At 36.8% G+C, this 27125-nt stretch overlaps 1 protein-coding gene across 4 annotated transcripts in view; it reads right to left on the reverse strand.

Moving 5' to 3' along the window:
• Positions 1 to 27125, reverse strand: part of plekhg5b (pleckstrin homology domain containing, family G (with RhoGef domain) member 5b) — a 95807-nt gene that overhangs the window by 19785 nt on the left and 48897 nt on the right. For all 4 annotated transcript variants that reach the window (XM_067445651.1, XM_067445652.1, XM_067445654.1 and 1 more), the window contains 6 exons: positions 12746 to 12887; positions 11901 to 12000; positions 9277 to 9346; positions 8896 to 8987; positions 8497 to 8633; positions 7287 to 7453 (listed from right to left, as the gene is read on the reverse strand). In XM_067445651.1, the coding sequence (XP_067301752.1) occupies positions 7287 to 7453; positions 8497 to 8633; positions 8896 to 8987; positions 9277 to 9346; positions 11901 to 12000; positions 12746 to 12887 (708 nt within the window). The remainder of the gene's footprint in view (positions 1 to 7286; positions 7454 to 8496; positions 8634 to 8895; positions 8988 to 9276; positions 9347 to 11900; positions 12001 to 12745; positions 12888 to 27125) is intronic.

Consider the following 27125-nt stretch of genomic DNA (forward strand, 5'->3'; position numbering starts at 1 on the left):
AATAAAAATAAAATGCAACTTCTCCAGAATTAACGACCTTGAAATTGTCCCAAATGAGAATTCAGTTGTAAAATACAATAAAAATTTCACCTCGATATCAAAAACCGAACATATATAAAATCCATTTTGCTAAAATGAAGCATTTTGTGCACTGACCATTTCATGAAAATTAAGCATTGTTCCTTATTACTGTAATGAAAAAATAAATAAAATTTGACAATCAAAAAAGAAATGTCTAGACACATTACATAGAGCCTTTTGGGCAAAATTAACTTAATTGTGATAAATCCTACAATAGGAAATAGAGGAGTCCTAAAACATAATTCCTAAAAAGATAAATCCTAAAACAGGCTGTGTTTTCTTTAATTTTTTTTTTTACTTTGCATTTTTTGATTGAAAAGTGAGCATGTTTGGTATGCACTAAATATTTTTTGCTACAGAAGGGTGGTTTCGCTGATATGGGTATAAAAGGCAGTGTTGACAGACATTCAGTTCATTACATAACGCCATTTAGAGATCAGTAAAGACTTTAAATAAAATGCTACATTACAGATACTACAAATTAAGGTGATTTATGTGAGAAACATGAATATGTTCTAACAAGATTCTCTCCACTATAGTTTCCCATGAAGATAAGATAGATTTTATACATGAAGTCATCTTTTGTTCTATTGTCTTGAACACTGAGTGTTAATGATCAGAAACTAATTGCATGGTAATTGTGTTAACTTCACAGGAGCAATCAATCACATGCAGGGGTTTGCTGTGTCAAGAGCTTTGTTTCTTTGTTGATACCCTAGGTAAATAAATGATCACCATGGTTTGCGTTGGTCTCTTGCTTAATGAGGGATATTGTGAAACCATACGTGCAATTTTTGCCCAAAGCTTGCAAGAGTTATGATATACCTTAAATCAGTTTGATCCGTTCATTTATAGAGGGAAACCGATGCAGATTAAATCTGTCTGCTCTATGCTGTGGTATTAATACACTTTTGAACCAGTCTGTTATCAGAGTTCAAATAGGAACAGGAAAAGGCTCGTTTCCTGCAGTTAGTCGCGGCTGACAGATGCTGGGCAGTTTATCCAGACCTTTGATAGGCCATTGACTGACTTACATTTGATCAAACACATTATTTCCTCATTTAACGCTTCTCTGGCAGCTTTTCGAGACACACCTCTGCAGTCTCTGAAATCAATGCTTCTCAAAGTATTCACATTTCTTTAGTAAAGCTTTTGTTTGCAATGTCAGTTATTTTTGGACTAAATGTATTTTTGATGCTTTAAGAGATTCTAATGAACTAACTGATGTCACATATGGACTACTATGATGATGTTTTTATTCCCTTTCTGGACATGGACAGTATAGTGTGCATACACTCGGATACTCTCTTGGACTAAATATAAAATATCTTAAACTGTGTTCTGAAGATGAACGGAGGTCTTACGGGTGAGGAACGACATTAGGGTGAGTCATTAAAATACATTTAATTTTTGGGCGAACTAACCCTTTAAGCAAAAATGTCTTGGAAAAGTGATGTCAGTTTTGAGAACATATCTATAAGCATTTGAGTGCGATACCACTTTTTTTCGTTATTCAGACATTGTAGATATATACTCAGTAGCTAGAGTTTTATCCCTCATAATGACATTTCTCTGTGTCGCTGTGACATGGAGGCCCCTGGGGGCCAAAGGGACTTAATCGCCAGTAAGGTTGTGTAATACACCTCTCAGGTCATTAGACCTGTGTCCTCAGGCGAGATCGCTCTACTGTGCGTCAGTGAGGGAGAACGGTGTGGTACAAATGTCCGCTTGCATTATCTATCTAATGTTATTTGACTAATGCAAAAGAGCCGCAGGTTAAAAGCGAAGAGGGGAGTCCTGAAGTCGACGTCTTTGATGTGAGAGATGAATCTTACGCCACAGGACAGAATCCCAGCATGCATTTAAAACTCTACGGTTACCATAGTAATGACTCTATGCTTGGAACAAAGTTTTTTTTTTTTTAACACCACTAGAGGTGAGGAGCATTGTCTTAAGGTGAGTAGCTGTCAAAAGAAGGACTGCACTGTAAAAAAGTCAGTAAAAATAGGTTACAATGTACTGTATAAATATGAAGGAATTTTCCATATTGGATTTTTTACAGGTGTTTTACCTTTATTTTGAATTACACATTGTATTAGATTGTGTTTTAAAGGGTTAGTTCACCCCAAAATGAAATTTATGTCAATGCCTCACCCTAATGTTGTTCCACACCCGTAAGACCTCCGTTCATCTTCGGAACACAGTTTAAGTGTATGCACACTATACTGTCCATGTCCAGAAAGGGAATAAAAACATCATCAAAGTAGTCCATCAGATAGTTCATTAGAATCTCTTGAAGCATCGAAAATACCTTTTAGTCCAAAAATAACAAAAACTACGACTTTATTCAGCATTGTATTCCCTTCCTGGCTTGTTTTCAAACCTCAAATAAAGATTCAAACGGTTCTGAATCAGTGTATAGATTCATGATTCGGATCGCCAAGGTCATGTGATTTCAGCAGTTTGACATGTGATCCGAATCATGAATCAATCCGCTGATTCATAACCGTTTGAATCTTTATTTGAGGATTGAAAACAAACTCGGAAGAGAAGACAATGCTGAATAAAGTCGTAGTTTTTGTTATTTTTGGACCAAAATGTATTTTTGATCCTTCAAGAGATTCTAATGAACTATCTGATGTCACATATGGACTACTCTGATGATGTTTTTATTCCCTTTCTGGACATGGACAGTATAGTGTGCATACACTTGCAAACGCTCTCGGACTAAATATAAAATATCTTAAACTGATGATGAACGGAGGTCTTACGGGTGTGGAACCCTTTAAGGTTTAACAGACATTTCCGTAAAATTACTGGATAATGTACTGGCAAAAAATGACCAGTACATTTTCCGTTTTTATTTTTTACAGTGTAAATTAAAGTCGCAAGGGCAAAAACACAACATTCACCTGAAACCCTGCTCTGGTGAGACACTTGTCTTTCAGCTCCTGTGAGTGTAAAAGTCACGATGCCACATCAAACACTTACGCTTCAAAGGTCACTCCCCCTACCGGGGCGGATCTGGCCAATCAAACCTCAAAGAGGTGTCCTGGTGTCACCGCCGCACCAATAATCCCAGGGGTGATGGGTTCTTTTCTAAAGGTCAGACTTTGGTGAGGGGGCAAGTCACAGTGGGTGAGTTACCACATACAGGTCAAACGCGCTCGCAGACAAAACCGAGCAGCTCTCATAAAAATTCCAACAGAATAGTTGGCAGACGACTTGAGAATTCCATCAGCAGGAAACCGAGAAGATTGGTGGACATCAGTGGACTTAACAACAGATCACTGCTACCATCGGTATAATCAAAACATACGGTCCAAACATACAGAATTATGTTAAAAGATGTAGAAGATATTTTATCATATACAATCGCTTCTCCCAAAACTGTTTTAGCCTATTATTGAATATGGCATTGTTTATGTGTTTGGTAGAACTAGATCTGCTGACGTGATTGCTTGCAGATACATGTAAAGATCTCATCGGCCTGAGCCGTCTAGAGTTTCATGACTGAACCAATCGGCAACCTTCCGGTCTCTCTATCTAGAATCCAGCACGGAAGTGGTTTAGACTGCAATTCATTGACTGGCCGCTAGAGACAGGATACATAAGGGAGTCAATCCCATAGACCCCCTGTGTTAAAATGTTCAACTTTACAAAAGAAAAAAATTGATTCACAGTCTGGTACAAAAATAAGTTTTGGTCTATATAGCTAATTTTACCCTTAATGACAACTGTGAGGGGGTGATTTTTTTTTTTTATAACTCATTGGTTTAAATTATATTAAGCCTTAAAGTTCTGCATAGTTAAATGGCTACTTGAGTGACAGGTGGATTGCCGCTGCTGTCACTACTAGCTGTTTGTTAGTCCACCCACATCCCGCCTCATTGCCCATTTTCTGTTATCCGTCTGTCAAGATGGCGACGGACGGCTCCACACACTTTGGGGTTCAAAAATGCTCTTCAGAAACCTATGGGTGACGTCATGGACACTACGTTCATTGTTTTATACAGTCTATACAGTATGGCACGCATGTCTAGTTTACCATCATTGTGGGGACTCTCCACAGACATGATGGTTTTTATACTGTACAAACAGTATTTTCTATCCCCTTATAGTAACCCTACCCATCACACAAAACTTTCTGCATTTTTACATGTTCAAAAAAACTCATTCTGTATGATTATATGTTTTTTTTCCCTTCATGGGGGGCTTTAATTTAGGTCCACATGCAACACAGATGACATGGGATGAGTCCCAAGGAGTCAGTGTGTATTCAGGTTGAAGTTCCCTCCGGGATACAAAAACATGTACACACACACACAAATGGGTCAATCATTTTCTTTTTCTATTATTTTATTTTATTTAGCAAGGAGGCATTAAGTTGATCTAATGAGACTTATACTATTAGATTTCCATTTCAAATGAACGTACTTTTCAAAACTGATAATAATAATAAATGTTTCTTGAGCACCAAATCCTCATATTAGAATGATTTCTGAAGGATCATGTGGCACTGAAGAATGGAGTAATGATGCTGAAATTTCAGCTTTGATCACAGGAATAAATTACATTTTACAATATACTAAAATAGAAAATGGTTATTATTTTTAAATGGTAATATTTCACAATATTGCTGTTTTTACTGTATTATTGATCAAATAAATGCAGCTTTGGCGACCATGAGATACTTCTTTCAAAAAGATGGACAAGATTTTTGAAATGGTAAATATAAACAAATATAAATTCTTCATAATTACAATAATTTTCTAGCTTTGTTTTGACAAAAGCACTTCACTAGAATCCTAAAAGAAGTAGTGTTTGCATATAATTTATGAAGAATATAAATAGAAGAAAAAAAACAACTTTATTTTACTGTTCAATTTAATTTTACTATATATATATTGATGAACCTTGAAGGCCATTTCATTTATTTACTTGACCATATAAATAACTTTTGAAATGTATCAGGATGCCATTTTGGGAATAGTTTGGAGATACGTTGTGCTATTTACATATAATGAACAGCTACAATGGAAATTACAAAGTGATAGGGAATGTCCCGCTGGAAAACAAGGGGGTGGTGGAACCTAAAAAACTGTCTACTGATACCATGATGCAAACTCTGGCAGCTCCTTATCATACAAATGTGTCAATGCAAACCACAAGCCCTGGATGACACCAGAGGCGATGTGTGAAATTAGAAAAACAAAAGCCCTTCTTTTTATTAAAAACTCAAAGGGTAACAACACACCTCGACTCAACAAGCTGCAAGATTTGACCCATCTTACCAGGGTTTGTTTACATTTCTAAACTCAAGTATGAGCAATATTGATTATGACAGTGTCTGCTGAGATAACACAACATTAAAAGTGAATTTGAACTTTGAGTGATTTAAATTTCACCTAAGATATGAAGTTTTCCTCTCCATTCAAAGAAGAACCATAATTACTGCAAAACCCCCAGAAGATAAAAGCCGAGAATCATACTTTTCCAGTTGCAAACGAACCTTTTATTGTAGACAAAAAAACGGTAAATCGAACCCATGGTCTAATTAGTGAGATTCTCTGTGGTTTTCCTAAACGCCAGTCTTTCCAAGAAACTAGAAAAACCAACCTGAATCTAATGCGTAATACCCGCGCGATACTCTTCCAACACGTGTAGGCTTGTTTTTTAGCCGTTACGTAACCTCCATCCATACACAGCAAAGCCTGATGAGATGACATAGCCTAGACCTGAATGCTCTGTTCTTATTGCTTAAGTTTTTATTGCTAAGCCTGACGATTCCACCTCAAATCACAGTAAAAACCCAAGAGGGACATAGACAGGACTTTACCCACAATCCTACGGTGCGCACTCATCTCCGACGCCTATCAATCCATGTTTGTACATGCACACTGGAGTGCGTTCAGGCTTGTCTTTCAATAAATCCATCTTTACTGAGCATCACAGCGCAACTGGGGAAATAAAATCCCCATGATGTTGAAAGAGCAACCAGTCATTTTACCAGAGAAGAGCTAAAAACCACACACTTGCCAACATCAGAAGCTCAGGGTGACCCGCATGTGGGTCTTCCTGTATAAGGTCATATGTTATGTGTAAAAGGAAGGTCAAGCGGGAATGAGGTGATTAGACTTAATGAAAGAGAGGAATACATGAATATAGGGCCAATGGGGACAACTACCCCTACCCCCTCTAAAGTAAACAAGATGTTTTGCTACTTAAAGGGTTAGTTCACCCAAAAATGAAAATTCTGTCATTAATTACTTACCCTAATGTCGTTCGACACCCGTAAGACCTCCGTTCATCTTCAGAACACAAATTAAGATATTAATGTTGAAATCCGATGGCTCAGAAAGGGCTTCATTGACACCAATGTCATTTCCTCTCTCAAGACCCATAAAGGCAGTAAAGACATCGTTACAAAGCCCATCTCTCTACAGCGGCTCTACAATCATTTTATGAAGTGAGGGGAATAGATTTTGTGCGCCAAAAAAACCCAATAACAACCTGCATAGTGATGGCCGATTTCAAAACAAAGATTCATCGATTGATGAATGTCACGTGATTTCAGCAGTTTGACACGCGATCCGAATCATGAATCGATACGCTGATTCAGAACCGTTCGAATCTTTGTTTTGAAATCGGCCATCACTATAAAAGTCGTTATTTAGTTAGTCAATGGAGGCCTTTCTGAGCCATCGGATTTCAACAAAAATATCTTCATTTGTGTTCTGAAGATGAACGGAGGTCTTACGGGTGTCGAACGACATTAGGGTAAGTAATTAATGAGAGAATTTTCATTTTTGGGTGAACCAACCCTTTAACATTTAAATTACCTTTAAATAAATAGTAAATAAAATTCCCATATATCTAGGGGGTAAAAAAAACAAGCACATTAGGCCATGTATAAAAAAACAGAATAAATAAAATAAATAAGAAAAGTAAAATAAAATAAAATACTCATAAAGAGTCTTGTAAAATTTGTAATTATGACTAAAAACTTTGACTAACTTGGGGTCAAAAGTAAAATGCTGCAAAAATGTGGCCCCTTTGACACCTATAAGCACATTAGGCCATGTTTCAAAACCAGATTTACAACAAAAAATGTAATCAAATTAAAATGTAATTTAATTTACGACACAAACCAGATTTCTGAAAGGCTTGATTGGGTGTAAGCAGGAAAAAGCGGCAGTACTGACCAGTGCATCACCGCTCTCACGCCGCGGTAGGGACCCGTGCTCTGCCCTCTCACTGCCTGGTGTGAGGATGTAGACGCTGCCCCCTACTGTCGGCTTCATGTTAGGTAGACTGAGAGAGCGTAGGTCCTTTACGCTTTGCTCTACCTTTAGTTCATCACCAGGTCGAGCTGCAGAAAAATATAATATAATATAATATAATATATATAATATAATATAATATAATATAATATAATATAATATAATATAATATAATATAATATAATATAATATAATATAATATAATATAATATAATATATAATATAATACAATACAATACAATACATAATATAAATACAACATAATACAATACAATGCAACATAATATAATATATAATATAATAGAACATTGTGTGTAAATGTTTTTTTTTATTAAAATTAAAAAATTAGATAAAAATGTAATAATAAAAAATACACTTTGACACAATATTATAAGGACCAATATGGCTAAATGCATATTAGCCTTGTTACTAAAACTCCGACACAAAAAAATAATTTTTCAATAAAACAAATACTTACAATACAGTGTGAATTGTTGTTTGTAAGAAATAGCGTTCAATTCCAAACTCAGTATAACTGAATGTGCTCAAATCCTTTGTTAGTATGATTCAAAATAATTCTTGAAAAAGAGAAGACCTTCAGCCTGAATTGGAGATTTCACCACTCTCAGACTGGCTGTAAATGTCCCAATCATTTTAACACTAACCCATCCCTTCATGCTCACGTTACAGTATTACGCAAGCACGGTAGGTGGGATGCCTGTGTTGGCGTGTGTTTGCGTTATCTGATTAAAGACATGGGGATGGGGATTTTCAAAGACAGGCACATGGTTGTAGTCATGAAAAGAGTCGTGTGAATGAGGGTGCTACTTAAAAAAATCAGCACTTCCTTCTGAGATCCTTTAGAAGTATAACAACTCTAATGAAGTTACATCATAATGAATTAGTCACACCTGATTTCCAGGGAAACTGTCTGGTTCACTGTCTGTCGCGTTGTGTGATACGGAGATATGCTTTGAGGTATACTGTGGTGAACAGGCAGGAAATGTTGACAGGAAGAAAAAAAGCGATAAAAACTTTGCGTTACGTTGATTTGCTGGAAACGATGCTGATGAGAAGGGGGACACTGCAAACGATGAGTCGCACATCACGCACAACATACGGGGTGACTTACCTTTCACTTTAAGGTAATGTCCTCCAAAACGATATGCCTCAAATTGGAGTGAGAGTGGAGTGTTCGACTGGTCCAGGAATAGATCGACTCGGGATAATTCAATGCCCTTGCGCTCAAAAATTGGTCCGAGCACCTCCCTAAAGAATAGTAATAAAATGAGCGCAGAAGTTTCACAGCCAAAGTAGAGTTATCAACAGTTAAAATCAGCCATTCAAACATTCACACCTGGTATTAAAAATATTTTTTTCCTAAAATACTGATTACGCAATGGACACATTCAGAGAAAAGCACACACACAAAAACAAACAACACAAGCAACAAAAGATAATTCTGGCCCTCAACTGATTTGAAGGTTGTGGGTTCAAATCCCAGGGTACAAAGATCTGTTCCCTGACTCACCGTAACGTCTTCTTTTTGACAGCGGGGACGATCTCCGTGTCTATGTCAATGTTGAGGTCAAACTTGAGGCTGAAGCACTCCTTTCTGGGGTCCTATAGGGGGCGACAGACCAACACTGGTCAAAAGTGGGCGGCAAGACAGACCACTTCCAGTTATTTAAACCAAACTCTAGATGTGATCATCACAAGATATCTATCAGGGGACCACATCCTGTGGCTACTGGTGATTCAGAGACGTGTCATTTCTTGTAAACCTTGTTGGATAGGAAAGATCTGCACTTCAACGGTGAAAATAATGCAATACGTGCAATGTAAAGGGGCTATATGTGCTTGCTTTTAGACCATCACCGAGTAGTCAGGAAAGAGTCTTTGCAGCACTTACATCAGTGTGGCGTCGCCGAGGTTTCTTTCCTTCTCTTGCTTTCAGCTTCATTCCTCCTGTCTTACGTTCTCTGTCATAACACAGAAAAACACCACAGGCACATGAGGACAGAGGGTCATGCCATCTGTATGACAATCACATTTGGAAAAATAAAAATCTAACTGATTTTTCAGATTGAAATTGCATTGTTTGCTGTGCTTGTTTTTAAGGCTGCAGAATTTCGCCAAAAATTGAGATTACATACAAGTATGATTATAAAATATTATGTTATTTTTACTATTATTATTAAATAAAAAATATTAAATAAAATACATTTGGTCCAATTTTGCTAAAGATTTTTGCTTGCCATTAACGATTTTGCTCACCAGCCACCATGGCTATTGGTTTCCCAAAGTTACAAGCCACTCAGCATTCGGGCACAATATTGACATTGATACCAAGGGGAAAAAGCTGCCACATATATATTTTTAATATTATCTCATACTTTGGAAGCAGATTTATTAAGCTACTGTCACATTAAGAACTTATCCAATATTCTGTTTCACAATAATTTTCTTACTCAACTGGCTGCACGATAATGGTAAAAATGATAATCACGATTATTTTGCTCAAAATCATTGCAATGCATTTGTTGAAGGTTTGATCGTGCCAGATTTAGTCACACAAATAGCAAGCGTCTTGTGAAGAAACAAAGACTAAAAAGCTGTGTGACACTGAACTCCAGCGCATGTTTTTATTTCAGCTCATCGGCACTCCTTCCGCGTTTATAGCTGGCACAGGGTTGCCAGATTGCACAGATTAAGTAAAACACCTAAAAGAAAGTATCCTTTTAAGGAGAAAAGCTCTCTTTGGGGGATTTAAGCTCTTTGCATCAGGCAACCACAAGCATGACTGCTAGCGGTGGCTCGTTATCAACACAAACCCCACAGAAAAAAAAACATGTTTTAAGGATAAATAACGAGCGGGCCAATATTGAGACGATTATTTGAAATTAATTGACAGAAGCAGATATCGTTATCACGATTAAAATGCGTTTAATCGTGCAGCCCTATCGACTTTTTAGGTAAATACTCACCAAGACCAGCCTTTTGAAATTATTTTGTGTGTATTTGACTGTATATGCGCAATAAGCAGCGAAAGGCTAAGTTCAAGCTCTGTGGCACCAACAATAGTCATCAAGAGCTAATGAAACGAGTGAGTGAGTGAGTGGAGACGGGTTTGTGTGTAACTCGCTGTCGGAGAGATGAGAGAGCGAGAAAGCGCAGCTGCTATTGTGTATCTGCTCTGGGGACGTAAGTATTGGAAGCATTTCAGATATTTCAGTATCGACACGTATTGAAAAATCTGTATTTTTGACAGCACTACATTGCACTCAGTTTATTATTTCAGATGCCTTTTTAAAAGACTAAAACTGAAAAATGTCGATAATGAGGAATAACTGTAATTTTATACAACGTAAAATACTGTAAATAGTGCTTTTATTTAGGTGGAAAACTGCAGGGAGTCCTTATGTATCTCTGTTGAAAACATCCGGTTTATAAGCACTTTGGGAAAATGGGTAGCGCATGTTGCAATTCCCAAATGCATGTTTTAAGCGACCCACACACAGCGCTTATAGTAATGGAGTTTGTGCAGCGCAGCATTTACGGCGAGCCGAGCCATTCAGAGACACTGAAAGCACTGGATCACGAACCGCTTGTGTGTAACAGAACTCCGTTCCACGATTCACTCTAAAACTCCTAGCGCATACATTTATTTAAAGGGGTGGTTCTGTGTTTTTTTTCTAGGCTTGGTTGTGTTTATGGGGCGCAGTAGAACATGTCTTAATACTTCTTTTTCTTTCCAAATGGCGTATTTTTCTTCTATTTGACCTTTATTCCACACCGCTGTCTCCACTGTCCTTTGAACGGCTCGTTTGCTTCCTGCTTCTATGAAGCCCATCCCTCTGAAAAACGCAATGCTCTTAGATTGGTTAGATGGCCAAATGTAGTTTCCTGTATTTTTATTGGCTGAAGTGCCAAGCACAGGTTGTCCGTAAACGCCACGCCCCTTACCATTACGGGCAGAAGTCACATCTGCGGAGACTAGCAAGGGTTTATGATATCCCCAACCCAGAAAGAAGCTTGTTGTAGTCCAAACCGGACATTTTTGTAGGCAATAAATTGCCGTAACTTTAAAAGACAATATCTCCGTTTGCATTGAACTTTCAGCGCTTTAACTTTGCAGATACTGTTTATGCTCAAGCAGCAACATTACACACTAACTAAAGTTAAAAAAGTGAAATCGCATGCAACCACCCCCTTTAATTAAATCGCAGCCTTTACAATTTGACAATCTGACTAATCCATATAAAGATTTCAGTTTAATTTCGATTCATCATGCAGCCCTAGTGTTATACTTCTATTGATCCATTTAAGAATAATCATGTGTATTTTGCTTTTGTTCAGGCTTAATACACTTCCGCTTGATATAAATGGTTTCGTGCAACAGCAACAACAACAACAAAAAACTTAATTTCGCATCACTTTGATTAGTGCCACTGGTGTGTTTCAGGCTGACAACATGCAATATGATTGAATATGATTATTTGAATGTTGTGTGAAGGTTATGGATCACCGACTGACCCTCGCTCAGTGCTTCCTTCCTCGTCTTCCTCTAGGTCTGAAGGCGGGCTCGTGCGAGGTGGACAGGAACGCGTCGACACATTCCGCGCCAGGATAGAGCCTGACAACACAGATTTTACACACGTCTGATCTCACCATCTTCACTCTTTATAGACAGGGTTATTATTGTAACCAAAACTAAAACTATTATAAACAATTCTGTTAACTGAAATAAAATAAAATTAAATATATATATAAGTTGAAAAACTTAAAATAAATGAAAATTTGAAATGTTGTCTTGGCAAATAATATAAAATAAGCTGAAGCACTAAAATTATTAAATGGAAATGAATAAAAACTAAAACTGAAATAAAAATATCAAAAATCCAATAAAACCACAGAACAAAATGGCTTAAAAGTGAAATGAAAATTAACATGAAAACTAAAAATATATAAATAAAAGCTAACTAAAATAACACTGCTTTATAATAATAAATTGATTATTTTCACTAAATAACGGTGCAGATATGCAATTTTTTATTTATTTGATAAACTAAGTTGTTCAAGATCAAAAAATACACATAAAATAAAGATTTATTAAAATATAAAAGTATTAAATATATAAAAATATAAATTAAGTAACATTTATTTATTTTAATAATTAAAAACATTTTTTTTTTTGACATGTTCTTTTTACAAATAAGAAATATGAGTATGAAGACATAATACTTTTTTTTAATCAGGCATCTGTCGATGGGTGAATGAATTTTAATTGAGTTATTGATATAAAGGGATAGTTTTTGAATGAGACTTATTGGTACAAAGCAGAATAAACCTGTTTGTCACAGAGCAACAAGTGTGTTTACCTTGTGGTTGTATGTCAAAGCGAGGATGCCTGTCAAAGTGCATGCTGTCAGACTCATCTAGGTGACAGCGAGAATCACATGACTCACACAGGTGCAGGGGGCTTTTACCGTTCAGTTCCTGACAGTCTGGGTGATGACACACCTGCGGGAACACAGAGAGAAATCATCAGAAGTTGTGAGGAGAAACTTCGAGTCACTCGGGGTCATGTTCATTTCGCAAGACAACAACAAGACTTCATAATGTTGCTTCTGCAAGCGGAAGTCACTGTCTGTGTCTAGGTGTTGAACTGCCTCTTCTGATAGACACACCACCATACACACACGCACATGGCTTAAGGTCATCGTTGGGTGTTTACACCCCAAACCAATCCCCAAAACAGAGGCAAATGGTTTCGAATTAGGACACATCCTTTGCTGTGGAACTAAACATGGTACAGTGGGTGGCTCACAGGGTAATACCATGAATATATACTGTACATGGCAATCAAATTAATGTACTATAGTATTTATTTACATGCTTCAAGAATGCAATGGTACATTGTACTTTTTTATTTACCCTTACCATTTTTTTGGACATGGTAGTATTTGTGTTTTTACTGTTTTTGAAAGACTCTTATGCTCACTAAGGCTGTATTTGATCAAAAAGACAGTAAAAACAGTATTCCCCCAGTCTTCAGGTCACATGATATTTTAGATTTGCCGCTCAAGAAACATTTATTATTAGTATTACCAATGTTGAAAACAGTTGCTTAATGCTTTTGTTAAAGTTCAAAAGAACAGCATTTATTTCAGATTCATTTAATCTTTTGAAACATTTTACTGTAAATGTATTTACTGTCATATTTCATTAAAGAATACTTGCTTAATACTTCCACAGAAATCCGACTGACCCCTGAAATTTGACAAGTTGACAAGTCTGAACAATTGTCAGTATAGCAATATCAGATGAAAATGGTACGGTTTAGGGAACGTCCCAGGTATGATGCGTCACATGAACTTTTTGAATAGTAGAACGCTGTAAAGATTTAAACAATTTAGACACAGCAAAAAAGTGCACAAAAAACACTACCAAAACAAGGCAAATGGTGGCCTTGTTTTTGACAACACTTAGCAAAAACAAGCATGTGCATCCACAAAGAGTCATGTGAATCGTCTAATTTGAGACGAGACAGCTCTGAGGAGTTAAAGTCCTTGAGAAAAGCTCCATTCTTCCTTTGTGGATCTCAAAAACGGATTCAACCAAGAACTACAACAAGGTTTCAGGTTCATGCACACCCTTATGTCTGCAGCTTGCGGTTTTATATAAAAGCATCGACTGCCACACCTACTCAAGCTTAATCCAAATCCCTCCGAAATGAGTCATACTGAAAAAAAATAGCGATCAGTCAATCATCCCTTGAGTTTACCTTCCACATCATGGCATGTGTGCAGGACGCCCCATCCGTGGGCATCCGTGGACGGCGGTCCATGGCAGCAAAGAACAGCGCTTCAGTACCACCACAGACCCCTAAACTAGATGGAAGGCTCCCAAGTTCATCCCCTCCCCCCCAAAGACCCAACAAGATGTCCAATTAATCCACCCTCTTGGTGTCTAGTCAGGTTAAGCGCTCATGGGGGCAGGGCAGTTTCAGGGCAGTCCTGGTCTTCCCCAACAACCAAATCAGTCTTCAGATGTCCAAAGCCCCTCTAATCTGAGGAGCTAATCATCTGCTGTGCACTCTCACGAACCCTTCTGATGGGGCGGTGGAGATTAGATTGGGCTCATCTCTTTCTCAGACTGGACTCCACCTCAAAAGGGTTCTACCCCAAGGAAAAAAATGCAGCCTCGGCTCCGTAAAGTTTTTAAATAGAGCTTGCTTTTAAATGGGTCTTGTTGTCTGTAATAGGCATGACATGGTCTACCACAATGACCACAATTAGGTTAGGTGTACTTTCATGTTTTTTCAGATTCAAGGGCTAGCTGGGAATGTGCAAAGCTGCGACAGCTTTAAAGGCATTAATGGTCAAATATGGATTCAGTGTGACCACACAAATCACTTTAGCGCAGAACAAATTAAAAGGGATAGTTCACCAGAAAATGTAATTCTGTCATCCTTTACTCACCTTCAAGTTGTTCCACACCTGCATGAATTTTTTCATGAACTTTTTGAACGCAAAAGATAATATTTTAAAGAATGTCTAACCTAACAGTTGACAACACCTATTGACTTCTATAATAAAGTCAGTTGGGTCCCACAACCATTTCTTAAAAATATCTTCTGTGTTTAGTAGAAGAAAGTTTTCAGTTTTCATTTTTGGGTGAACTACGCCTTTAAACATTGGTCCATTCTTAAACCCAAAGTAAAATTTGTAAAAGCCAAAGATGCAAGTGTCTGAGTACATTATGTGTGGCACAAATTTTGTACACATTCCACCTGATATTTGAACCAGTAGTGCACAATATAATAATAAATCGATCAGTCACTAAATAATGATGCAGATATGCAATTTTATTTGTTTATTTGATAAACCAAGGTGTTTAAGATGAAAAAAATACATATAAAATAAAAATATATGATTTTATTAAAACGTAAGTTTTAAAAAGAATAAAAATATAAATCAAGTAAAATGTATTTATTTTAATAAAAAATGTAATGTTTTTATTTTATTTATTTTTACATTTTTTATATTTGTACCAGCAGTGCACAACACATGAAATCCAAAAAAGTAAAATTAATTTATTTTAATAAAAATAGCTTTCATCGTGTTGTGGTTTGATTTTGTTGTGAATAAAAAAATGTTTTTAAATCTCCATGACCATTGCATTCTTTACGGAAAAGGTTTTCAAATTTAGGTCCAGGGATTCCCTGCGGTCTGCTAAAAAAAAAAAATACAATTCTGAACTTTTTCACACAAATAAAATGAGAATGATATAGCAGAATAAACATATAATATAGAAATATATGTAGAAAGTGTAGAAAAGTGATCTAACCCACACGCAACAACTACAGCACAGAGTTTTTATAGCGGGGATTATGAGTGATTATAAAGAGAAAAGACGACAGGTCATTCCTCTTTACAGTAAAACTTCCTGCACAGCGGTCAACAGAACAGCCTGTGTATACTCACGTAACTGTGTGTTTGTCATGAGCCGCTGCTATGACAACTGGCGGCTTTTTCTGTGCTGTTAGGAGTTTGGAAAGCAGAGCTGAATCACAGGTACAGACTAATGTTCTCTGACGAGTTACGGCACATTTGTCTGAAGGAGAACAGGATTCATCGCCGTTTATGGATCAGCTGAGAGTGTGAAGCTGACCCCGGGGCAGTGACATGAGAGAAGCACGATCACGTATTCACAGGACAGAGATGATAAAGTTCTAGAGAAAGATGAGGTAGAACCTGTGGGTAAACGAGAATAGCTTGTATATATATTAGCTAGCTCTGGAAAAAATTAAGAGACCACTTAACATTGATTTTTCAATGTTAAGTGGTCTCTTAATTTTTTCAGAGCTATATATATATATAAATACACACACACACACACACACACACACACACACACACACACACACACACACACACACACACACACACACACACACACACACACACACACATACACACACACACACTTAAAATCTGTAATCTGTACCAACTAATTCAAATAAGTTTGTTGAACTTAAATTACTAAACCGTAATAAAATTAGAAAGATAAAAAAAATAAAAATAACAAAAACGCATAAAATTACTAAAATGAAAGCCAAAAAGAAAATGATAATTTATATAAAAATAAAATAATTTAAAATATTAGTAAATCTCATACTAGTATTTACATAATGCTACACTGTAAAAAAAATGTGTTGGTTTTTGTTGGTTTAACTTAAAAAAGTAAATAACCTGGTTGCCTTAAAATTGAGTTTATTGAAATTAAAAATTTGAGTTGATACAATGAAGGAAATTTGTTTAATAAATAGAAACTCAAAATATTATTGTATCTGAACCACATAATTTTTTTGATAAATCATAAAAATAACACTATTTGGCATGTTTCACTGCGTCATCAGAAATAAAACACACACAATTACCCTATTTGCTTACAAAATCTTTTAATAATTTTTTAATAAACGTTGTCGAATCTCAAAAAATTGTCATTGTATTAACTCAAAATTTTAAGGCAACCAGGTAACTTTTTTTCTAAATAATTTTTTACAGTGTATTAACAACAATTATTCCAATATTCATCACATTCTAAGCTAAATATATGACACTTTAAACAATGATGTTCTGTAAAACACAGCCTCCTGTTTTTCAATGGGTTGTGGTGCATTCTGGGAATTTAGCTAAAATGCGGTTATCCTAGTAGGCAGAATTATGTTGTTGTTTGTTTGAAACCTCACATATGGAGCACCCCTATAATACCTACAATATTTTGTTTGAAAAAATTTACAATTACAATTTAGGCATCAAACATTATGTACATTATGAAAAATGTATATTCATTTCAAGATTTGCTTTACAAACATGCACAGTTGAGTCTTTCTGAAACAGCTAAATCAATAGACTTCAAGCATGTTACATGCTGACCCAACAGTTGGGCAATTAAGGGACCCTCAGACAGGGATCAAAGCCAAGGACAGCTGAATGTGTGTGTGTAGGCTGTCTGATTTTGAAGTTGTGCAGGATTACCCATGGGCCTCAGGAAGGGGCAAAGTGTTTGGAGTGTGGAGGTGAATGTAAGTGAACAGCAGAAAGAAAGAGACAGCTGTGAACACAGACAAGTGTCCAGAGGGGCTTATCGAATTCAGGGACACGTGGCACCATTCTTAGCTATTATATACTCACAACAAACAATGTATTTAGTTACAGGTACACTATGTAACTTTTTTTTTTGTTCAAAATAAACCATTTAAATTAGTCGATACATTTATTCTTCTTTTTTGTCTTACCCTAATTCACTAAGGTAAGCCTAGTGTATTCAGACCTATTGAGATTGCACTGCCACTTTATAACCGCAAATAGAGAAAAGTTTCTCCAGTTACTTTGACGCGCGTCTGGTTAGGAGTGGCGTAGGTTAGTTGTCACAACAAGCAAGAAAGGTTGACATGGAGCAGCTAAACCACAGAGGAATTACCGTTCTAAACAGACGCCGAACAGAAGAGAGTCTGCTGGCAAAAAGAGAACGAGACAGAACCCGTAATAAAACAAGAATCAACATTAGCTTGGCTTTCAAAGATGACGAGAGCTGAGAGATTTGAATTGTTGTAAAGGTGATGCGGAGAGAGTGTTTTCACACTTTTATGGTTTGATTAAAACAAACCCGGGTGTGATTGCTCTGTTAGTGCGGTTCATCTGAATAACGCCCGTTTCACACATACTCTGTCTGCAGTGCGTGTGCGGTGCGTGTTGCGTTGCTTATGCGGTGCAGGATCCACAGGCCCTGTTGTGCTTTCACATATGCTGCGTTTGCAGTCCGCAACTGATCCGCTGTTACATACCACAAACACAGCATTTATTCATTATTTTTTATTTAAAATCCAAAAGTTTTTACTGAACATGGCTCGTCAAAATTGCAATTCTCTTTGTTTACTCTTTCATAGAGATCAGGTTAACGTACTACATTTAAACAACATTTTATTCATTAATTCTTATTTATATAGCCGAGTACTTTAGATTTTCGCGTCAGTGCATGTTTATTTTAATGCAAACAATGTTCTGTCGCTTTAATGCAGCAGCGCAGCAAAAAATAGACTCGGTACGAAAACGATCGCCTCACTGCTGCAGAGGCAACACACCTGGAACGGACTGACGGACCACATCCGCGTGCAGTGTGAAAGCTGTCATCCGTTAACATGGGTACTGAAAAAAATACGCACACGCACTGCAGACGGAGTATGTGTGAAACGGGCGTAAGTGTGAACGATCTTGGTGCCAACCAAACAAGTGGACAGACCGCTGAGAAGATAAGTCTTGGTCCACTTCCAAACAAACTGGTGCGGTTTGAATGAAATGAATGCAACACAGACCAAAGACATGTAAACAAACTAAAAACAGGAAGTTGAGACCCTAAAAATTGCTTGATTTGTTCACACTTTATAAGCTCTTCACAAGTTCTCAGCTGGTCAGAATACAGTAATATGTAGCTAGGCACAAGCAGCAAAGGCATTTATTCCAGCACACTGAGTTGTTTTGGATGTTCGGTAAATTCCATCTCAAAATAGGCAATATGTCATAAAAGCTGACCGGATTGTGAATGTATTCCTATGTCTTTAGGTTCGGTAATAAAAATGACAATCCGAACGCTAATCGGACTAAATATATTTTTTAGTAGTGTAACTTCTAAGGCAGCGTTCAGACTGCAGGTAAAGGCACAAATCTGATGCTTCTCAGATCTGTTTTTGTCATGACCAGTGCAACAGAGTCCTGCACGGGTCCATTTTTGGAGACCCGCCCCCGCCCGTACCCGCAAGGTTTAGCACCAGATCCGACCCGTGACCCGTGAAAATATCAAAATTAAATCCGCACCCGCCCAGACCCGTTAATATTTGGCCCGTTACCCGACCCGTGCCCGCGATAAATCACACGCTAAAACATTAAAATTAAAACATGCTTTATTTTTTATTCTGCACCTCTCTCAACATCAACAGCGTCATGAATGGGCTAGTGAAACAGGCAAAAGTGCCTTTAAAGACTCATTGTCAACAATTTCATATAGCTACTCCTACTCCACTCACCAACTTTACTTTTACTTCATCCATTGCTACTCCTGCAACGCTCGCTCCATCTGCGCTACGAGAGGCATCAACAAAAGTTTCAATGTCGCTGTGTGACGTGATGGGTCAAATGGCATATCGTTGTTGCGTGTGTGTGTGTAATGGTAATTCGGACATAGAAATTGTAATAGCCTACAATGTGTTCGATGGGGGATGAAGGAGGCGGGAACCGGCGAACATTTAAAAGACTTTAACCAGACAAAACGAAAGTAACGTGGGCAGCCCTCATGGACATCTGCCAAGCGCACACACATAAAACGTAAACACAACTGAACGTCAAATCCAGGTCTGGTGATCTCTCGTCCTTATATGCTTCCGAGCTCCCTCAGAGGACTCGAGACCGGTGTGGCTCGCAGGTGACGCTCATTCACAATTACGCGCCGGTCTCGCTCGCTCGCTCTCGCTCGCTCTCTCGTTCACTTTGCCACAGAAATATTGCACATATTTTTCATCCGGCCATCCGCGCTACTACCCGCCCGCACAGAGTTAATTATCCGCCCGCATCCCCGCCCGTGAATTTGATAAATGTCACAATCCACCCGTTTTAGCCACTTTTATGCGGGTACCCGCGGATACCCGCGGGTACCCGACCCGTTGCAGGACTCTGCAGTGCAATCCACATGGAATCTCATCTTTTTAATTCTGATGTGTGACACTTCTGTACGTCATAAATCCGATGCAGAACGTGCTAAAAAGAGATGCTCCTCTTTTGTTGGTAGTGCAACCAAAAATCAAAAGATAAGAATCTTTAAAGTGACTCCATAAGCACAGAATTGTGGCAATGTGTAAAAAAAAAAAATAAATAAAAATTAAAAAATTAAATAAAACAAAATAATAAAAAAAACACAAATAAGATGGTTTTGTTTAAAAGTGAGCGTTGAACCTTTTTCCAATTTACCAAAATCTGATACAGGTATGATGTTTTGCAATTCAACCTCAGTCTGAACAGTCTTATTAAAGGTGCACTTTGTAGTATTTTTGCAGTAAAATATCCAAAAATCACTAGGCCATTGTTATATATTTTGTTCAGTTGAGTACCTACAATATCCCAGATGTTTCCAACTATTTGTAAATTGTGAGAAAATTGCTATTTTAACTAAGGACAGGGACGTGTCAGCATAGCGTTTGAGGAAGTCGCCTGTCAATTGCGTCATATAACATAATTTTCAACACACTTAAATGTATCTAATATAATAAACAGAGCTTCATTACCTCATAATCATAACCGGAAAAGCGGATCAGTGCAGGCGCCCGGCGACTGAGTCCCGTCCCGTCATAATAAAAGTCCCGGTGCTCGCGAGGCGGGTATTTGTTTAACAATTGCTCCAGCGGCCGTGCTCAGCTCCACAACACTGCCCTGCTCTGCTTTACACTACAGTAATGTTAATAACCACATCCATGAACATGATTTCTGCTCGAGTCCTATTTTCCACCGGCTGTGAGGTGAAGACCACATGTCCCAAGATGCTGCGCTCACACTTTGCGTCATCAAACTAAGTTTTGAATAGGCGCCCTCCAGTGGACAGAAAGTTGCATAGTGCACCTTTAACAGAATTTATGAGATTTTTACATTTGTCAATTCTGCTCTTATGGGAATCGCTTCAAAGATTTCACATACCCAATGTTATCAATAGAGTTGCGAAAGGTAGTCAGTGAAGGACAGTGATGTGTCAGAACTCAAGCATTACTGCGACAGCTTTGTATACAAGCAGAACATGAGGGCTTGTATAAAATGTATTGGCCACATTTTAAAAAACAATGTGAACAGCTTCAAAAAAATAAATATCTGAGCAATAAATCGGAATAGAGCACTAAGTCTCTCAGTGTGAATGTAGCCTCAATAGGTGAGCCAGGTATTTTATTGAACAGATACATTTAGCCAAATGTAGCTCTCTAACAAAGTTTATTGTCTATTGTAAAGGGTCATAATCATCCACAGTCGATGCATAACCAAAACAATGTTCTTTCATAAAATGCATGCAGATTTGTTTTTGTAAACAGTGTACCTTTAACAAAAAGCTCAAAATAGCAGGGCTCAAAAAAAAAAAAACTGTTTCACTCCTCATTACGACAGATGAAACGATAGCAGCCACCACCCTCATTTATCAGAGCCCATTCATCTGAGGATTATGACGTTATGTGGGCTTTAATAATTTCATGCCCTCATTTCCTCCTCAATCTTTCAAGCAATTAAGCCTTGATTTGCAAAAAGCTTTTCATTAATGAAAAAATAAATAAAATTAATCAGGCTTGTTTTTTTTTAATATATTTCATCAGCATCGATCTGCAAAGAAGACCTGGAGTGAAGGGGACCCGTGGTGAACAGGTCATGTGGTCTACATGTGGCAAGCATGTTTTCCTGAACATATCTGGTGAAAAAGATGATGCGCAGACAGTGTGAAGAGTTTCAGGTCAAATGTAATGTGCAGTGCCCTTTAGTGCAGGATTAAACCGTCTGCTACAAAACTGAGCACCTGTTCCCTCCAAATGCACAGCTCGCTTGGTCTTACATAATGTACATTTTCATCCCTTTTTCTCGCACAGATAATCATGTCAGCATTTAATCTCTCCTTTCATGGAAAGCTGCACGAGAAATTTGCCCTCACCATTTGGAAGGGCAAATTAAATTACGTGCGAGAGAAAAATAACTGTAAAGACTGAAAAATGGCAAATACTAATATTATACATCATATTCTGTCTAGTATCAACATAGCGTAATAAAAATTATGATAAATCACACTTTTTACAATTATACTGCACCGACATGTTTTACAGTAGGGCTTTGAGATATTGAATAAAAATGCGAAATATGCAATATCTTGTTAAATAATGCGATATTCAATATGCGATACGATAAGTGTGTAAAATCTATTTAAATTATATATTTTTTTATATATTTAAAAACTGAGAATGACACCATTTATGTGTTTCACATTCTCTCTGGGGGGGAAAAAAGCATCGCTACAACTTCTGAAAGTGACCAGCAGTGTTTTAGCATAAATTTGTCACAAATCTGATAATATAATTTTAACATAAATGTTTCGGTGTGTGTGTCAGACAGCGCGAGATTGCAAGGAGTTGTTTTTCACAAGTTATTGCATTTAATAACTCTTTTTAACATCAAGCAAGTCACATAAGTAACAGTCGTGTGCCCAGTCTATTCTCTGCTGTGTGTCAACCTAACATTTACACTTTTCACAATGTTGAAGTAGCTTAATAAAATCATTCAGATATTGCGTGCGGTTGCAATATGCATATTGTGATATGTACATTTGCGATATTTCGATCATTTCGATATATTGCACAGCCCTATTTTACAAGTTGTGTTTTTTTTTTACATCTGCTGGTGCACAATGAGTTTGCCATATATTAAACAAAGATGACTTGGCTACAGGCTTCTAGATTGAAGGTGAGGGACGCTCATTCCAGAGAGCTTTTAATTGCACAATTTTTTGCAGTGCAAGAAAATTCGTCAATATTTTTGTTCCGTTGTTCTGAAAGCTAAAGACAGTACATTTCAAATGCATATAGTATCTTTTAAAAGTGAACTTTAAGGAGTATTCCTCCTTTTACCTCAAAACTATAACAACAAGTCACATTTTCAAGAAAAGCTAAATACATTTTCAAAGAACAGCTCGATTTCAAGCTTGTTCAACTATTAGGAACTCTAAACTGGTAACAGGATATGCTGACACTGAAAAAAAGGGACATTACAAAATTGAGCAACATCAAATAAAGCTTGCAGGGCAAAATTCGTAAAAGTACACCTGTGCTTCACATACATTGCATAGGCATGCAAACGCTTCACACTATCATATGATGTGTGCGTCTACTACCTGAAATCAGCTGATATGCATAAGCGTTCTAATATTGGTGAATAAAGTTCACACCCAAACAAAATGCTCTTCCCACAGTTTTCTCACCCTGACCATATGAAATGTGAAACTGGATCATGCCATGGCTGACACATCATCGAGTTGTGGTGCTCACGTGGGAGGCACGAGTTTGAGTCCGTTACAAAAAGGGCAAACAAGACCTAAAACTTACTGACAACAGCTTCAGATTCTAACTAAATCACTGAATCATCGTTGCAATGCAATAAATTATGAAACATTTCACATCTGCCATCATTTTAACCTCATACACCACACGTAAGGACACGCTTACTTTTCTATATACATACAATCATCATCCTTAAAATTATTGCAATTCTTTTGAACAAACTTTGAATCCATATGGTTTTACCACTTGTTTTTTTTAATCATAAAATAATAATTTTATCCACTCCAAACCTTCTCACGTAAATCTCTTATACCTCCAAAACAAACTACCAATCATGCTAACTTTTCCAGAATTTCCATGAAAGGGAAAGTGATCCCACGGCATACAGAACAACCTAAAACACATTCACGGGGAATCAGCCCTCTTTATATGGCTAGTTTTGAAAAAGTACACTAATAGTAACCTCTCTAGCACATATAGATACATTATCTATACGCACATACAATCCTACTACACTGTAAAAAAAATTATTTAGAAAAAAATTTACCTGGTTGCGTTAAAATTTTGAGTTCATTGAAATATTTTTTTTTAGTTAATACAATGAACATTTTTTGAGATTTGAAAACCTTTATTAAAAGATTATTAAAAGATTTTGTAAGCATATTGGGTAATTTTGCGTTTTATTTTTGATGATGCAGTGAAACATGCCAAATTGTGCTATTTTCATGATTTATCACATTTTTATGTGGTTCAGATACAATAATATTTTGAGTTTCTATTTATTAAACAAATTTCCTTCATTGTATCAACTCAGTTTTTTAATTTCAATAAACTCAACATTTTAAGGCAACCAGGTTACTTACTTTTTTAAGTTAAACCAACAAAAATTAGTTAAATGTTAGAATTAAAACAGAATATAAAAATAAAAAAAACTTCAAAACTTTATTTAAAACTTGAACAGTATCTCAATGATACTAAAATAACACTGTTTTCAGGAATATATATATAAGTTCAGAGCAAAAAATAAAAATACATTTCTTAACTTAAAAAAAAAAAATTTGGAAACTGAAGTAAACTAGACTACACTGTTTTGTTCTCCGAGTTCTGTGGAATAATCCAGCACTTTTAGTTATGTTTTTCACTTTTAATAAACACACTAACTCATAAATAGAACGATTCTAAAACACACAAAATCTGATGATTAAAAAATAGGCTTAAAATCAGCCCAACCCTAACAGCATCATGGTGTTATTAGTGTGAGAAAACAGTCTGAATCACTAAACAGCCTTAAACGTCTTGATTAAAAGTCACGCAACTGTGAATGTCCCGTCTGACGCTTGTGACGTCTATAAACATTGACACGTTGCCGCTTAAACACAACAGACCAAAACATACATTCAGACTCATTAAACTCTGATTCATATCCCTCTTGAGTTCAACCCAAATACAGTTATCTGTCAAGCTACACTTACTAAGACAAACAGTCAAACACCCTTCCAGAACAGAGTTAACTACACTAATCTAACCATTTAGAGGGAGTAAGAGTTATGTTTTCCCATTTATATAATATCTTATGAGGAAGTCATTCAAAATCTAAGAGCTGGGTGTGAACATAGCCAAATTTATTTTCATAAAAACAATCATGAAAATGTGTGCCATAAGGACAATATTATGATTTAAAAGGATCAAATAAAAGTAATAGACAAATTCTAACATGTAAAAACCATATGAACCATAGCACAATCTATATAAAATATAAGCATGGATAATAGCACTGCATTTTCTTAGTGAATGTTATAAGTTCTTTAGTTTGCAAACTACACCCAGACACATGGTGCGGTTAAGTAATTACGTGAATGAGCAATTGCGCAACTGAAGCCACAGCCAAACAGCTTTTGACTTCTTTGGTTCTGTGCGTGTACAGAGAGAACGACCAATGAAGGAAGTGAAATCAGAGCTGTTGCAGTTCGCGTCCGTGTTCAGTACCAGACCCCTCTGAACGGAGAGCTGCCATACTCGCCACAGCCGTCGACTCCAAAACAAGTGTCTGGCCCATAAAGTACACATTAAAAGAAGATAGATTAAAAAATAAAAAGGCATTTACGCAAACCAAGGCGGTGTTATATTAGCTTGGTTCACCACGCTTCGTTTTCTTTGAGTTTTCTTAAACACAGGCTAAAAACAGAAAGCCACATTATTGCAATTCTTTTGAACAAACTTTGAGTCCATATGGTTTTACCACTTGTTTTTTTTAATCATAAAATAATAATTTTATCCACTCCAAACCTTCTCACATAAATCTCTTATACCTCCAAAACAAACTACCAATCATGCTAACTTTTCCAGAATTTCCATGAAAGGGAAAGTGATCCCACGGCATCCAGAACAACCTAAAACACATTCACAGGGAATCAGCGCTCTTTATATGGCTAGTTTTGAAAAAGTTTACTAATAGTAACCTCTCTAGCACATATAGATACATTATCTATACGCACATACAATCCTACTACACTGTAAAAAATTATTTAGAAAAAAATTTACCTGGTTGCGTTAAAATTGAGTTCATTGAAATATTTTTTTTTAGTTAATACAATGAACATTTTTTGAGATTCGAAAACCTTTATTAAAAGATTATTAAAAGATTTTGTAAGCATATTGGGTAATTGTGCGTTTTATTTCTGATGATGCAGTGAAACATGCCAAATTGTGCTATTTTCATGATTTATCACATTTTTATGTGGTTCAGATACAATAATATTTTGAGTTTCTATTTATTAAACAAATTTCCTTCATTGTATCAACTCAGTTTTTTAATTTCAATAAACTCAACATTTTAAGGCAACCAGGTTACTTACTTTTTTAAGTTAAACCAACAAAAACCAACACATTTTTTTACAGTGTGGTAAGTGTGTATATTACACCGTTTAAAAGTGTAGGGTCAATAAGATCTGCTGTTCTTTTTAACCTTCTATTAAAGGGTTAGTTTACCCAAAAATGAAAATTATTTCATTATTTACTCACCCTCATGTCGTTGGACACCCGTAAGACCTTCGTTCGTCTTCAGAACACAAATGAAGATATTTTTGTTGAAAGCTGACGGCTGAGAAAGGCTTCAGAAAGGCCTCCATTGACATTCAGTACATTCCCACTCACAAGACCCATAAAGGCACTAAAGACATCGATACAAAGTCCATCTCATTACAGTGGCTGTACAATAATTTTACAAAGCGACGGAAATAGTTTTTGTGTGCAAAAAAAATCAAAATGACTTTATCCGGCAAGTTATTGTCTTCCGTGTAGGTCTCGGATGTGAACTCACGTGATAGCGGCGCTCCTCCTCTTCTGGGTCATGTATTCGAACGGTGAAGCCGAGTCATTCTCGCGCATGCGTCGAGTTCACGTCCATAACTTGGTGGATAAAGTCGTTATTTAGATTTGTGTGCGCACAATAACTATTTTCGTCGCATTGTAACATTGTTGTACAGCCACTGTAGTGAGATGGACTTTGTATCGACGTCTTTAGTGCCTTTATGGGTCTTGTGTGTGAGAATACTGAATGTCAATGGAGGCCTTTCTGAAGCCTTTCTCAGCCGTCAGCTTTCAACAAACAATCTTCATTTGTGTTCCAA

This window comes from Pseudorasbora parva, chromosome 6, assembly GCF_024679245.1.
Source record: "Pseudorasbora parva isolate DD20220531a chromosome 6, ASM2467924v1, whole genome shotgun sequence".
Classification (NCBI taxonomy): domain Eukaryota; kingdom Metazoa; phylum Chordata; class Actinopteri; order Cypriniformes; family Gobionidae; genus Pseudorasbora; species Pseudorasbora parva.